The sequence below is a fragment of the Tursiops truncatus genome, chromosome 15, assembly GCF_011762595.2.
Source record: "Tursiops truncatus isolate mTurTru1 chromosome 15, mTurTru1.mat.Y, whole genome shotgun sequence".
In the NCBI taxonomy this organism is placed as follows: Eukaryota; Metazoa; Chordata; class Mammalia; order Artiodactyla; family Delphinidae; genus Tursiops; species Tursiops truncatus.
Window position 1 is genome coordinate 483,264 of NC_047048.1, and position 14,218 is coordinate 497,481.

At 53.0% G+C, this 14,218-nt stretch overlaps 1 protein-coding gene across 4 annotated transcripts in view; it reads right to left on the reverse strand.

Moving 5' to 3' along the window:
• The window catches only part of ADAP1 (ArfGAP with dual PH domains 1), a 78,483-nt gene that overhangs the window by 2,297 nt on the left and 61,968 nt on the right, over window positions 1–14,218 (reverse strand). For 3 of the 4 annotated variants that reach the window (XM_033840976.2, XM_033840978.2, XM_033840980.2), the window contains 6 exons: window positions 12,596–12,708; window positions 11,630–11,776; window positions 1,289–1,372; window positions 970–1,032; window positions 456–527; window positions 37–265 (listed from right to left, as the gene is read on the reverse strand). In XM_033840976.2, the coding sequence (XP_033696867.1) occupies window positions 37–265; window positions 456–527; window positions 970–1,032; window positions 1,289–1,372; window positions 11,630–11,776; window positions 12,596–12,708 (708 nt within the window). The remainder of the gene's footprint in view (window positions 1–36; window positions 266–455; window positions 528–969; window positions 1,033–1,288; window positions 1,373–11,629; window positions 11,777–12,595; window positions 12,709–14,218) is intronic. The other variant, XM_033840979.2, reaches the window with a different exon arrangement.

A 14,218-nucleotide genomic window follows, 5' to 3' on the forward strand; every position in this document is an offset into this window, starting at 1 on the left:
TGGGACTGGGGCCCCAGGCCGCCCCGCCCACCTCACCTGCGTACTCCTGGGGCAGCATGGGCCTGTCCACCACCTTCCGGAAGGCCTCCATCCACGCCCGCTGCTCCGACTCCGTTTCGCAGGCTAGTAGGAACCGGCGCTCTGGCGTGACGATGGTGATGCCGTGCGGCCAGTGGTGGCCCTGGGTGGATGGCGGGAGCCCGTCCAGCACTGTGTAGCCGCTCTCCCTGCTGCCGATGAAGACCTCCCCACGGGCGAAGGCGTCCTGGGTGGGGGGACCGGGCTGAGTGCTGCTCAGAGCCGCGTGCGGCCCCCAGGCCCGGCCCCTCCTTGCCAACCGGGCCTGCCACCTCCAGCTCACCCAGCAAATGCTGGTCGGCGCCTCCCAGGCAGGCGGGTGACCCAGGAGGGCGCATCCACGCCGCGGGGGCCCTGGGGCCGCGGCCCATCCTTACCAGGGGGTCCTTGAAGTACATGAGCCTCCGGTCGTCCATGGTGAACCAGCGCTTGCGGAAGCCTTCCGTCTGCTGGGGGTCGAGGGAGCCACTGGTCGGCCCGAGGCAGGCCCTGCCCCTACTGCCTGTCCCCCCTCCCTCAGGGCAGGGCCGCCAGCACGTCCACTCCCCTTCCGCGCGTGCTCGCGGGGCCCCATCTGGGCTGTGGGACCACCTGGGTCCTGGGAGCCGAGTCCCCCGTGTCTGCCCCCATCCCCCACGTGGCAGGGACCTGGGGGTGCACAGGGACACGTTGGGGGGGTGGGGCCAGGGCAGGAGGCAGGGCTCGCAGCTGGCTGGGGCTGGACCCAGAGCCCCAAGTCAGTGGAGCCCGCGCTCTCGCAAAGCACTGGGAGTGGGGGGGGGGGGGGGGGCGCAAGTGTCACTGGCTGGCACTGCTGACATGCCCCCGCCCCGCCCCGGGATACGACCTCAGAGTGAGGCCTGGGCATCTGGGGTTCCAGGTCAGACCCACCTTGGGCCCCGTCTTCTCCATGTAGCCTTCCTGAAGGTAGTTCCTGGACAGCTTCGGCACCAGCTAGGGCAGAACCACTTGGGCTGGGCCCTGGGAGCCCCTCCCCAGCTGCCCCCTCCCCTCCCGCCCTTCTCCCCCCTCGCCCTCCCAGCGAAGCTAAAACACCCCGGAATAAAGCAGGTCTGCAGGGGCCTCAGGCCAGTCAGCAGTGGGGGTCTCGGGGGGGGAGGGGTCCACGTGGGCCCTGGGTCGGCTCCCAATCCCGTCCCAGCCTGGGGCACACGTCCCCCGACCCGGGTCAAAGGTAGCAGCCACTCACGTCTGCGTCGCTGGCCCCTGGGAAGGCCACCTGCAGGTAGTGGAAGCGGGCAGCACGGAGCGCGTTGAACCAGTCCACCATCTCCTGGGGGGGTCAGAGGCTGGGTGTGGGCTGCGGCCTCAAGGCTCCTGCACACACCCCCCATCCCTCAGCGCCCGGGCCTGCTCGGGGGACACCCCCGGGGTGGCCAGTGGGGGTGGACAGGGAAGGCTCCACCGCAGGGGCACCAGGCCTCAGGGCCAGTGTGGCCCGACACCCAGGCAGCAGGAGCGGGCCGCGCCACAGACAGCCACCTCCGGACAGGCGGGGACAGCGGGTGCGGGGCTGCCGTCCAAGCTGCCCCCAAGCCCTGCTGCTGCTTCCGGCACGGGGCGGTCTCTTCTCCTCTCGGATCGTTCTGTCTTTATGACCTGCTATCTCTAGCCTAGAGGGAGGCCCATCTATTTATAAACCCACCCGGAGCTGCCACCTCCCCGCCACCGCCACCGCCACCGCGGGAAGGAGGGCAGAGCTGTTCCCGGAGGCCGGCCCTCGCCTCACGGGGGCGTGCAGAGGACCGGCTCCCCAGGCTGAAGCGTCGCAGCCCAGGCGCGGCCACACCGTCCCTCCCACCCCCGGCCCAGCGCCCCACCCTCCTGTTACCTCTCATTCCTCCTGGCTGCCATGCTCGCTGCCCCAGGGACCCCTGCCCACCCCTCGTCCCTGCCACAGGCTCCCCCATCTCTCCCCTCCCAGGCCCTTCCAGGCCGAGGTCTCCCACAACCCTGGATGGACCGAACATCTGCTCTCCCTGCCGACACCTGGACAGACAGCACCCTCCCTGATCTCCAGGTCCCCTGGGTCCTGCAGTGTCACCCCGACGCCCACCTCCAGCCACACCTGAGGCCCCACTCACCTCCCTGCCCACCTCAGTGCTCTGTCCCTCCTGCCTCGGCACACGGGACCCCCAGCCCAGCCCACACAATCCAGGCTGCGACATAGCCTCTGGGCACTGCCAGGGAGCCCTGCTCGGGCCTGGTGCCCCCCAGCCCCATTCCAGCGCACCGAGTCCCTCTGGCCCCTCCCCTGCCCGGTCCCTAGCACTGCCCCCCGCTCGGCTCAGGACCTCGCTTGACTCACGGAAACCAGAGGGATGCTCCGGAAATTCAAGTTGGGCTGCAACACCCTCCCCCCACTGCATCTCCAGTATAGATGGACATCTGCAGGGTCGGGTCAGCCCCCTCAGCAGGACCACCTCATGCTGTGCCCCACCCCTTCCGCTTCTCCTTTCCCCCATCCTCAGCAGAGTCTCGGTCACGGGGCCTTTGCACGGCCGTGTCCTCACCCCTCAGGACATCACCTGTTCTCTCACTCTTCCCAGCACTCGGCACAGTTGGGGTTTTAGTCGCCCGTGTGATAGACTCTATCTCCTGCCAGACTGTGCTGTCACTCACCAAGACGGAGCCACATCAGACAGGCTCAGCTGCACCTACGCACAGGCCCTGGTGCAGAGCAGGTGCCCACAGCCCTCTGGGGACGCGGGCCAGGCCAGCATCCACTGCTCGTGCAGAAAGCGTCTGGGCTCCCGGCACCTACCCTCTGCCTTCCCTGGGCTCAGTCTCCCCACAAGGAAAGTGAAGGCAGAGGCTTCTGGGTAAAACTGAAGACTTGCTCACGTTCCTTGAGCCAGGTTCCCTCCCAAATCCTGTTAGTACTGCATAAGGGATTGTTTTTTCAGGGCTTAACCCCACGAGATGGCGAGAACGGTCACAAGGTGCCAGGAGCTGGCAGACAGGTGGGGGTGTGACCCGCAGGGGAAAGCGGAGGCACAGCCCAGTCTGTACTGCAGGCCCCAAAGGGCTTGGGAATGCAGAGCTCTAGGCTCCCCTGGAAGTGAGGGGGGTTCTCAGCAGGAGAACTGGCTAAGAGACGGCCCCTCCGCCACCCTGGCAGAAGATGGACCTTTACTCTTTGCAGGGGGTAGAAATAGAGGGTCTCAGGGGAGAGTTGTGCCAGGCACAGGGTGTGTGTGGGGGGAGGGGAGGCACCATTTCAGAAAGAGTGAAGCTACATGACTGCACACCAAGCTTGAGGCCCCTCCTGTTCCCTCACAGCTCCCTCAGCGCTGGGACTCAAAGGTATCTGCACCAGGCAGGAGGGGTTTCCTCCAGAGAATCTGAACAGCCCCAAAAATCTCTCACATGGAAGTCAGAGAACAGAGCACACAAACAGGAAATAGCCACTTAGAAGAAATAAACATTGTTCAAGGATAAGTAAGCTTCAAATTTAACATTAATAATCAGAGATAAGACACTACAATCAAGAAACAAGAACAATGTACTCTGAAAAAGGGACACTGCAAAACCCAAGAGCAGCTCTGAAGACTGAAACATTGAGAGCAGAAAGAAAACTTTAAATAGGAAAGTTGCAAGAAAAAGTTGAAATTTTCTAGAAATCAGGGAAAAAGTGGGACTAGAATGAGAGAACCAATCTAAGACAGCCAATATCTGAATAACAGTTCTAGAAAATGAGAACAGAGAAAATAGAGGAGGAAATTATTAAAGAAATAAGAACTATTCCCCCACCTCATGGATGTAAATTACTAGGCAAGGAGGACTCACCAAGCTCCCAACACAGAGAAGGAAGACAGACCCAAGGCCAGGCTGTCATTGGAAAACTCTGAAGTGGAAGTTAGGATTTTCAGATGTGCAAGGTCTCTGGAAGCTTGCCTCCAAGGCACTCCTTCAGGAAGCTACTAAAGGGTTTGTTCCACCAGGAGGAGGGAGTAAACCAAGAAAGACTTAGGTTCCCGGAAATGGAATCAGCCCAGGACTCAGATGTGGTCACAGGAGAGATGATTCCAGAAGGGTGAAGTTGGTTGCTGCCCAGGACATATCCAGGGACTTGGACAGTCGGTGGCGAGGTGAGTCAGTAACGAGGACGTGGTTAACTGGGGGGAAAGGCAGCTGTCAGCTGTAGGAGAAATGAAACGTGCAGGAAGTGAAAAGTCACCGCTAAGGCTTGAGAGCATTTTTGTGGTCATGGTAACATACACTCTGAGTACACGTGCGGACAGAATAGCAACGTAAGGGTGACGGGTGAGGTGGGAGAGGCGCAGGCCTGGGCGAGGTGAGGGGTGGGGACTGGAGAAAGCCAGCGCCTCATCCGCGTGCTGGGAAGTCATCAGGCGATGGGAACGTGGACAGGCCTGGCAGCAGCTCGAGCATGTTATGCACGCGGCGGGATGTGGGTTCCCAAGGGATCAGCTAAAAGCTGAAAAGAGCTGGATTCTGGGAACATGGGGTAGGAAGCACTGGGAATCTGTCTCCCCACCTGGAAAACAATGGCACTGGCAGAATCTGACTGATGTAACCATTCTGTAATTCTGAAGTCTGTTGAAGTCTTAACAACTTCCAGGGGAAGACTTGGAGAGTACATCGTGGTTAATTTCAGTCAATTTCAGCTCTGACAACAGATGCAGCTACCCATCCTTCCCCGCCCCCCTCCCCCAGGACAGGCCGCTGTGCAGGTGTCCTGGAGCAACTTACACAAGAGTTTGCAGGAGCTAGGGTGGGCAAAAAGGACCCTGTCCTCCACATATCAGGGATCTGTGCTCTGATCACAGGGAGACAAAGGAGGGGGGCATTGTTGCAGCCCCTACCCCTCCAGCTCAAGACCTCCCAAAGATTTAAAGGGTGAGCACCCAGTTTCTCCCCTTCACTTTTGGCTTTACCCCTTTGGGAGCCAGACATCAAAGACTAGGACATTCAGAAACAGCAGCATATACAGGGGAAATTAGGAAGTGACCACACATGACCAGGGAAAGGCTCGGAAAAAACGTGAGCAGAAACTAAGTTTACACTTCAGGCTGATCCTCGGCACAGACACGGCCTCCAACAACTAAAACAAAAAGCCCCAAAGCAACAGCTAGCTAGCCAAACAAACGTAAATAAATAGATAGCAAGCCTTGGGGAAGGGGGAGAATCTGATTTCCAGAGTCACCACATTATCAGAATCAAATGTCCAGCGTTCAACAAAAAATCACAAGGCACACAAAGAAGCAGAAAATGGCCCTTTCAAAAGAAAAAATAAATCAACGGAATCTGTCACTGACAAGACTTAACGGCAGATATACTAGACAAAGACTTTAAAACATGGTCTTAAATATGCTCAAAGAAAAGAATATTTGGAGAAACTCAAGAAAATGCATAAACAAAATGGAAATAACAATACAGAGAAAACCTAAAAAGAAACCAGTAAAGAAATTCTGAAACTAAAAGTGCAATCATGGAAATGAAAATTTCACTAGACGGATTCAAAGGCAGAAGAAAGAATCAGTCAACTTGAGAGGAAAATGGAAATTATCAAGGCTGAGAACCAGAGAAACAGAAAAAAAGATTGAAGAAAAGCAAGTAGGGCCTAAGACACCTGTGGGACACCACCAAGAGACTGACATGCATTGTGGGAGTCTCAGAAGGAGAAGAGAGAAAGGGGTGGAGAGAATATTTGAGGAAATAGCTGAAAACTTCACAAGTCTGATGAAAGACGTGAATATAAACATCTAAGAAGCTCAACAAACTCCAAGTAAGATGAACTCAAAGAGGTCCACTCTGAGAAACGTTATAATCAAACTTTGAAAAGACAAAGAATCTTGAAAGCAGCAAGAGAGAAATGACTTGTCACATATAAGGGATCCTCAAATAGATTATGAGTAGACCTCATCAGAAACGCTGGAGGCACAAGACAGCTAGCCAATATATTCAAAGGAGGAAAAAACAAAACTCTCAATAAAGAATCCTAGGGCTTCCCTGCTGGTGCAGTGGTTGGGAATCTGCCTGCCAATGAAGGGGACACAGGTTCGAGCCCTGGTCCAGGAAGATCCCACATGCCGTGGAGCAACCAAGCCTGTGCACCACAACTACTGTGCCTGTGCTCTAGAGCCCGTGAGCCAGAATTACTGAGCCTGTGTGCCACAACTACTGAAGCCCATGCGCCTAGAGCCCATGCTCCACAAGTGAAGCCACCGCAGTGAGAAGCCCGCGCACAGCACTGAAGACCCAACGCAGCCAAAAATAAATAAAATAAACTTCTAAAAAAGAGGAGAGATTAAAGGTAATATTTAAAAAAAAAAAAAAAAGAAAGAAAATGCTCAGGGAGTCCTACAGGTGAAATGAAGGAACACTAGACAGTACCTCAAAACCTTGTGGAGAAACAAAGATCTCAATGAAGGTAAATACATGGGCTATTATAAAAGCCGGTATTACTGTAACAATGGTTTGTAACTGTGCTTTTTGTTATCTACATGATTTAAGAGACTAATGCTTTTAAGGATAAAGCAAAAAAAAAATAAAGGTAAAAGCTAGTATTACAGTAAGTTTGGGTTGTGACTCCAAACCTTGTTTTTTACATACTTTAGGAGATAGTGCATTTTAAATAATTAGTAGGGGGGTTTTTTTGTTTGTTTGTTTTTTGGTTTTTTTTTTATCACTCATTGTACAGATGTAATTTTGTGACATCAACAACCAAAAGCAGTGGGGATGGAGCTAAAATAGTAGAATTTTATGCTATTGAAAAAACATTCAAAAAGCTTCTATATATTCAGTTTAGAATGTTTTAACTTTAGTATGTTAAATGTTATCCCCATGGTAACCCCAAAGAAAACAGTGAAAGAATATATACAAAAAGAAATAAGAAATAACTTAAACGTTTCACTACAAAAAATAAACACAAAATAAGACAGGAATGCAGGAAATGAGGGACAAAAAATCTACAGGGCATAGAAAACAAATAGCACAATGACAGAAGTGAGTCCCTCCTTATCAGTAACTACTGTAAATGTAAATGTATTAAACTCCCAATCAAAAGACAGAGATTGCCAGAATGGCGAAAAACACATCATCCAACTGTATCCTTTCTCCAGGAGACTCACAAAATTGTGGAAGGTAAAAAACCAACAGATCAAAGAAGAAATCACAATGGAAATTAGAAAATATTTAGAGGTACATCAAAATGAAAACACAGCATACCAAAACTTACAGAATGCAGCAAAAGCAGTGCTAAGGGGGAAACAGATAGCTATAAATGCTGACATTGAAAAACAAGAAAGATACCAAATCAGCAGCCTAACTTTATAACTTAAGGTACTAGAAAAAGAAGAACAAACTAAACAAACTAAGCTAAAGGAAAGAAGGAAAAAAAGATTAGAGATCAATGAAATAGAGAACAGAAAAACAATAGAGAAAATAAATGTAAACAAAAGTTGGTTCTTTGAAAAGATAGAATTGAAAAAACTTTAGCTAGATGGACTAAGAAAAAAAGAAGACTCAAATTACTAAAATCAGAAATGAAAGTGGGTATATCACTACTAATTGTACAGAAATAGAAAGGATTATAAGAGAGTACTATGAACAACGGTATACCAACAAATTAGATAACCTGGATGAAACTGGATAATCTCCTAGAAACACAAAACCTACCAAGACTAAGTCATGAAAAGAACAGATAATCTGAAAAGACCTGTAACTAGTAAGGAGACTGAATCAGTATCAAAAGTCTCTCCACAAAAAAAAAAAAAAAAAAAAAAAATTTCTCCACGAAGAAAAGCCCTGGACCTCATGGCTTCACTGGTGAATTCTATCAAACGTTTAAATAAGAATTGATACCAGTCCTTTTCAAACTTTCCAAAAAATCAAAGAGGAGGGAACCCTTCCTAACTCATCTGTGAGGCTAGAATAACCCAGATATCAAAGCCAGACAAAGTCACTACAAGAAAACTACAGACCAATATACCTTATGAACACTGGTGCAAAAATCCTCAACAATACACTAGCAAACTGAATTCAGCATATTTAAGGATTATACACCATGACCAAGTGAGAGTTATTCCTGGAGTGCAAGAACAGTTCAATACATGAAAATCGATCAGTGTAATACACCACATTAACAGAATAAAGGGGGGGAACTACATGATCATCTCAATTGATGCAGAAAATGCATCTGACAAAATTCATATGGAGTCTCAAGGGGATTCAGACAACCAGAACAATCCTAAAAAGGAAGAACAAAACTGGAGGAATTCACTTTTGATTACAAAGCCACAGTAATCAAAAGAGTATGGTCCTCATAAAAGACCCAAATTGCCACAGATATCCTGAAGGAAAAAGGACAAAGCTGGAGGCAAAACCCTCCCAGACTTCAGACAGTACTGTAAAGCTACAGTAATCAAAACAGCATGGTATTGGCACAAAAACAGACATATGGATTGTGGAACAGAAAAGACAGCCCAGGGGACTTCCCTGGTGGTCCAGTGATTAAGAATCTACCTTCCAGCAGCCGCATGGCACAGGGATATCAGCTCGGTGCTTTGTGACCGCCTGGAGGGGTGGGATAGGGAGGGTGGGAGGGAGGGAGATGCAAGAGGGAAGAGATATGGGAACATATGTATATGTATAACTGATTCACTTTGTTATAAAGCAGAAACTAACACACCATTGTAAAGCAATTATGCCCCAATAAAGATGTTAAAAAAATAAAACTAAATTAAATTAAAAAAAGAATCCACCTTCCAATGCAGGGGACACGGGTTTGATCCCTGGTCGGGGAACTAAGACCCCACATGCCACGCGGGACAACTAAGCTCGCCTGCTGCAACTACTGAGCATGCAGGCCACAACTAGACCCCAGGTGCTGCAACTACAGAGCCCATGCGCCACAACTAGAGAGCCCGTGCACCACAAGGAGCCCACATGCCTCGTATTTTTTTTAAAAAAGAGCCCAGAAATAAACCCACACACCTACAGTCAATTAACCTTCAATAAAGGAGGCAAGAATATACAATGGGGGAAAGACAGTCTCTTCAACAAATGGTCCTGGGAAAGGTGGACAGTTGCATGTAAATCTATGAAATTAGAACACTCCCTGATACCATACACAAAAATAAACTCCAAATGGCTTAAAGACTTATAAGACATGACACCATAAAACTCCTAGAAAAGAACATAGGCAAAACATTCTCTGACGTAAATCGTACCAATGTTTTCTTAGGTCAGTCTCCCAAGGCAACAGAAATAAAAACAAAAATAAACAAATGGGACCTAATCAAACTTACAAGCTTTTGTACAGCAACGGAAACCATAAACAAAATGGAAGGACAACCTACGGATTGGGAAAAAATTATTTGCAAGTGATGTGACCAGCAAGCATTTAATTTCCAAAATATACACACAGCTCCTACAACTCAGTAACAAAAAACCAAACAACCCAATCGAAAAATGGGCAGAAGACCTAAATAGACATTTCTCCAAAGAAGACATATAGGTGGCCAAGGGGCACATGAAAAGATGCTCAACGTTGCTACTTATTAGAGAAATGCAAATCAAAACTACAAGATACCACCTCACACTGGTCAGAATGACCATCCTCAAAAATTCTACAAACAGTAAATGGTGGAGAGGGTTTGGAGAAAAGGGAACCCACCCATTGGTGGGAATGTGAATTGATGCAGCCACTATGGAAGACTATGGAGATTCCTCAAAAAACAAAAAATAGAACTACCATATGATCCTGTGATCCCACTCCTGGGAGTGGGATTACGGAAAACTGCTTTGAAAAGATACACGCACCCCAGCAGTCATTGCAGCACTATTCACAATAGCCAAGACATAGAAGCAACCTAAGCGTCCATCGACAGAGGAGTGGATAAAGAAGATACGGTACATATATCCAATGGAATATTACTCAGCCATAAAAAAGAATGAAATAATGCCATTTGCAGCAACATGGATGGACCTAGAGATTAAGTCAAATAAGTCAGAAAGAGAAAGACAAATACCATTTGATATCACATATGTGGAATCTAAAAGAAGACGCAAATGAACTTTTATGAAACAGAAAAAGACTCAGAGACATAGAGAACACACTTGTGGTTGCCAAGGGGGAGGGGAGTGGGGGAAGGATGGTTTGGGAGTTTGGCATTAGCAAATGCAACCTTTTTTTTGCAATCTATTATATATAGAATGGATAAACAACAAGGTCCTACCATATAGCACAGGGAACTGTATTCAACATCCAGTGATAAACCATAATGGAAAAGAATATGAAAAATAATATATATATGTATAACCGAATCACTTTGCCGTGCAGCAGAAATTAACACAACATTTTAAGTCAACCATACTTCAATAAATTTAAAAAAGCAAACAAAAAACCCCCAGTATGGTCCTGTTATAAAGACAGACATACAGACCAATGGACTAGAATAGGAAGCCCAGAAATGAACTCTTACATATTCAGTCAAATGATTTTTGATGACAGTATCAACAGCATTCAATGGGGATTGAATTTAAAACAAATGGTGCCGGGAAAACTGAAAATCCACACACCAGAGAATGAAGCTGGACCTGGGACTTCCCTGGTGGTCCAGTGGTAAAGAATCCGCCTTCCAATGCAGGGGACGCGGGTTTGATCCCTGGTCAGGGAACTGAGATCCCACGTCTCGGGGCAACTAGGCCCGTGCATCAAAACTACTGAGCTTGCATGCTTCAGTGAGAGCCCACGTGCTGCAACTACAGAGCCCACACGCTCTGCAGCCCGCACGCCACAGCTAGAGAGAAGCCCACGCTCCACAACAAAGAGCCAGCGCGCTGCAACGAAAGATCCCACGTGCCTAAGTGAAGATCCCACATGCCACAACTAAGACCCAATGCAGCCAAAAGAAGAAAGAAAGAAAAGAAATAAAAATTTAAAAACAAACAAAAAACAATGAAGCTGGACCCTGACCCAATTAACTCAAAGTGAATCAAGGACCTAAATGTAAGTCCTAAAACAATAAAGCTCTTACAAGAAAACATGGGGCAAAAACTTCACAACATCGGACTTGGCAATGATCTCTTGGATGTGACACCAAAATGCACACGCAACCGAAGAAAAGCAGACGAATTCAACTGAAATGAATATTTAAAAATTTCGTGCATCCAAAGACCACTCATCGAGTGACAGGCAGTCCGCAGAACGGCAGGGAATACTTGCCAGTCACCTGTCTGATAGGGGAGTCACATCCAGAATACAGAGCGAGCGCCTAAGGACAGACTTTGAGGGGCTTGCGGTTCCTCCCACCCTCGCTGGGTGGGGACACAGAGGCGACGGCCACGGGGTGGGGTGCGGCGCTCTGCCAGCCAGCTGCCACGCTCATCTCTTCACGAGGCCTCTAGGCTCCCTCCCCAAGGGCCCGGCTGGCTCCCCACTGCAGCCATGGCAGGGTGGTCTGGCGGGCCCTTGGCCCCGCGCCTGCCACCCTGGGGGTCCACTGGGTTCTCCTGAGACAGTGGGGGTGGTCCAGCTGCCACCACCCCGCCGTGCACCCACCTTGCCGTCCTCGTGGTAGACGAAGATGTTTCGAGTACTGTTGTCTTTCAGGTAGGTGACCTGCAGGCCGTGCGGGTGACCGATCTTGGCCGGCTGGAAGGTGGCGTTCAGATGCTCAATCTTCATGATGGCCTTGGGCTCCTTGGCCTGGGAAGCAAGGCCCGGCCTCAGTGCTGGCCTGGCAGGGAGTCTCCAAGGGCGAGGGAGCAGGCAGGGTGGGCTCCGGATGCCGGCCACACACCTGCTGTCCCGCGTGGCTTTGAGCAAGTTACTTACCCGCTCTGGGCCTAGGCTCCCTGGTCTAGGTCTAAGATAACAGCATCCCTTCCTGGGGGATGACAAGGCGGGCGCTCAACATGTAGGCTGACCCCCTCTGTCCCGTCTGGTCCGCCCTGGCGCGGCCGGGCCCCCCCCCTCCCTGCTCCCATCCTGCCAGGCCTCTCTCCTCTCCTTGCACTGGGGGCCGGCAGACAGCCGCGTGGCGCGCTCGGGCAGAGGCGGCGGGCCTGAGGGCCATGAGCTGCCGTGGTTACTGCATCACAGGGTCATGTTCTGACCCGGAGCCGGTCTGCTCCGGGTGTGGGTGGGGCTCGGCCAGCTGCCCCGCCACACTGGGACCCCCCCGGCGCCTCCCCACGCGCTGCCTGCGGCACCCGGGGTCACCCCGGCGTGCTTGCCGGGTGCTGGTCCCCTCTGTCCCTCTCAGGCCTGGGAGTGTCTGCCAGGGGAGGGCTTGCCACCTCTGTGCCCCAGGATCACCCACAGCACGGGGAGTGGCTGTGAGCGGGGTGGGTGGAGGGGCCCCCACGGGGGCCGGCAGGTGCCCACGGGAGGGGGCAGCTCATCTCCCAGGAGGGCACGAGGGCCGCCGAGGAAGTGGCGCTGCTGTCCAGGGTCCAGTGTCCAGCCGCCCCAGGCCCCGGGTGGGAGGCCTGGCCGCTGCCCTTGGCCCTGTGCCCAACTCACGTCACTTCTGTTGAAATACTTGAGGGCCCCCTCGCGTTCCGTCAGCACAAACTTCCGGCTTAAGAACTGCCCGTTGTCCCGGCCGCGCTTCCAGAGAAAGCCTTCTCGGTACCCTGGGGGAGAGGGGCCCTGTCGGACGGCCGCCACCCTGACGAGGCAGAGGCCGGGGTGGACCCTGTTCCCATCCCCAGGGGATCCACAGCCCCCAGGTGCCGGGAGGCCGGCGGGTGTGAGCGGGCATCAGCCTGTCCTTGGACCCCAGGCCACCCCCTCTCCACCGGGCTGCACGCTCTGGCCCTTTTTCTTTTCTTTCTCTTGGCAGGTGTGACAGCCACGCGGGGATGTGAGCGCACCGGGCGGGCACACGGTGTGTGCTCTTTGGGTGTGAGCAAGGGCCTGGGGACGGGCCAGTGTCCTCAACCATCGGGGGGGGGGGGCCCAAGGGTGCCACAAGGGTCCTCGAGAGAGGGGGGCAGAGGGAGAAGTGAGCCCGGCAACACTGGGGCGATGGGGCCTCAGCCAAGAGTGTGGGGAGCCCCCCGGGGCTGGGCGGTGCAGGGGGAGACCCCCCCAGGAGGAGCCAGCCCTGCCCCCTCCTCAGCTTTGGCCCCGAGCCTCATGGTGGAGCCCCGACCTGCAGGGACCGCAGGGTCTGTTCACGTCGCTTGAAGGCACGCAGCCCGCAGTCAGCGTCCCAGCAGCAGTGGGTGAGAAGGCAGCCCCTCAGGCGGCCGCGGCCTTTCCCCTCTGCCTGTTCTGGGGCTCTGTGTCCGAGGTCTGCCCCGCACGTGCCTCCGGGGCTGGGCCAGCTCCCTCTCAGCGCCACACTCCTGGACATGCTGCTACTGCCTGATCAGGGATTCGTGCCTCTTTGTCGCCAGCGGGGCCCTGTGGATGCCGGGCTGTCCACCCACGCCTGGCGGACAGACGCCTGGTCGTGCCCGGCCTTCTTGAGCAGCTCTGCTGCGCCCAGCACGGCCGTGTCTTCCAGGGGGCGTCCCACTGCCCTTGGGCATAGCCCGGGGGCACATGGCTAGGGGCAGGGGCCCTCACAGTCATTGCCCTACAGCTTTCCCTCTGCTCCTGCCCTGGGGAGAGGGTCCCGCTGCCCACGTGCGCTGAGTGAGATCCCTGCCAGGCGCCGTCTGAGGCTGGTCCGTGCCGGGGGTGCTGTCAGTAGGGGTGGTGCCCGGAGCCCAGAGCCTGACGGCGTGGCTTTCGTAGTTTGGACGCCACCGCTGGGCCCTGGCCCCCCCAGCCCCCAGCTCCAGCCTGCTGCCGCCCGTCGGCTGTCCTGGCAGCCCCACGCCCAGCACCATGGAGGCTAGGAGCTGTTTCTCTGCTCTCGAGATGTGTGGTCCTGAAGAGGCAGCAGTCTGGCGTCGGGGATGGGGCAGCTGGCTCCTGTCTGTCTGCGGTGGGACAGTGCCAGGTGAGGCCTGCTCCCTTCCCCCTGCGACTCAGAGGTCCCCCGGGTCCCCTGCACACAGCGCCAGCAGGCACATCCCCTCTGTGTGCGCCAGGGAGCAGGGCCACCACCGTGTCCCCAAGCTCAAGCAGGGCCCTCCCTGATTCAGTGAGCATTTGGCTGGAAGTCCACTTGCCGTCGGCTCGAGGCCGGCC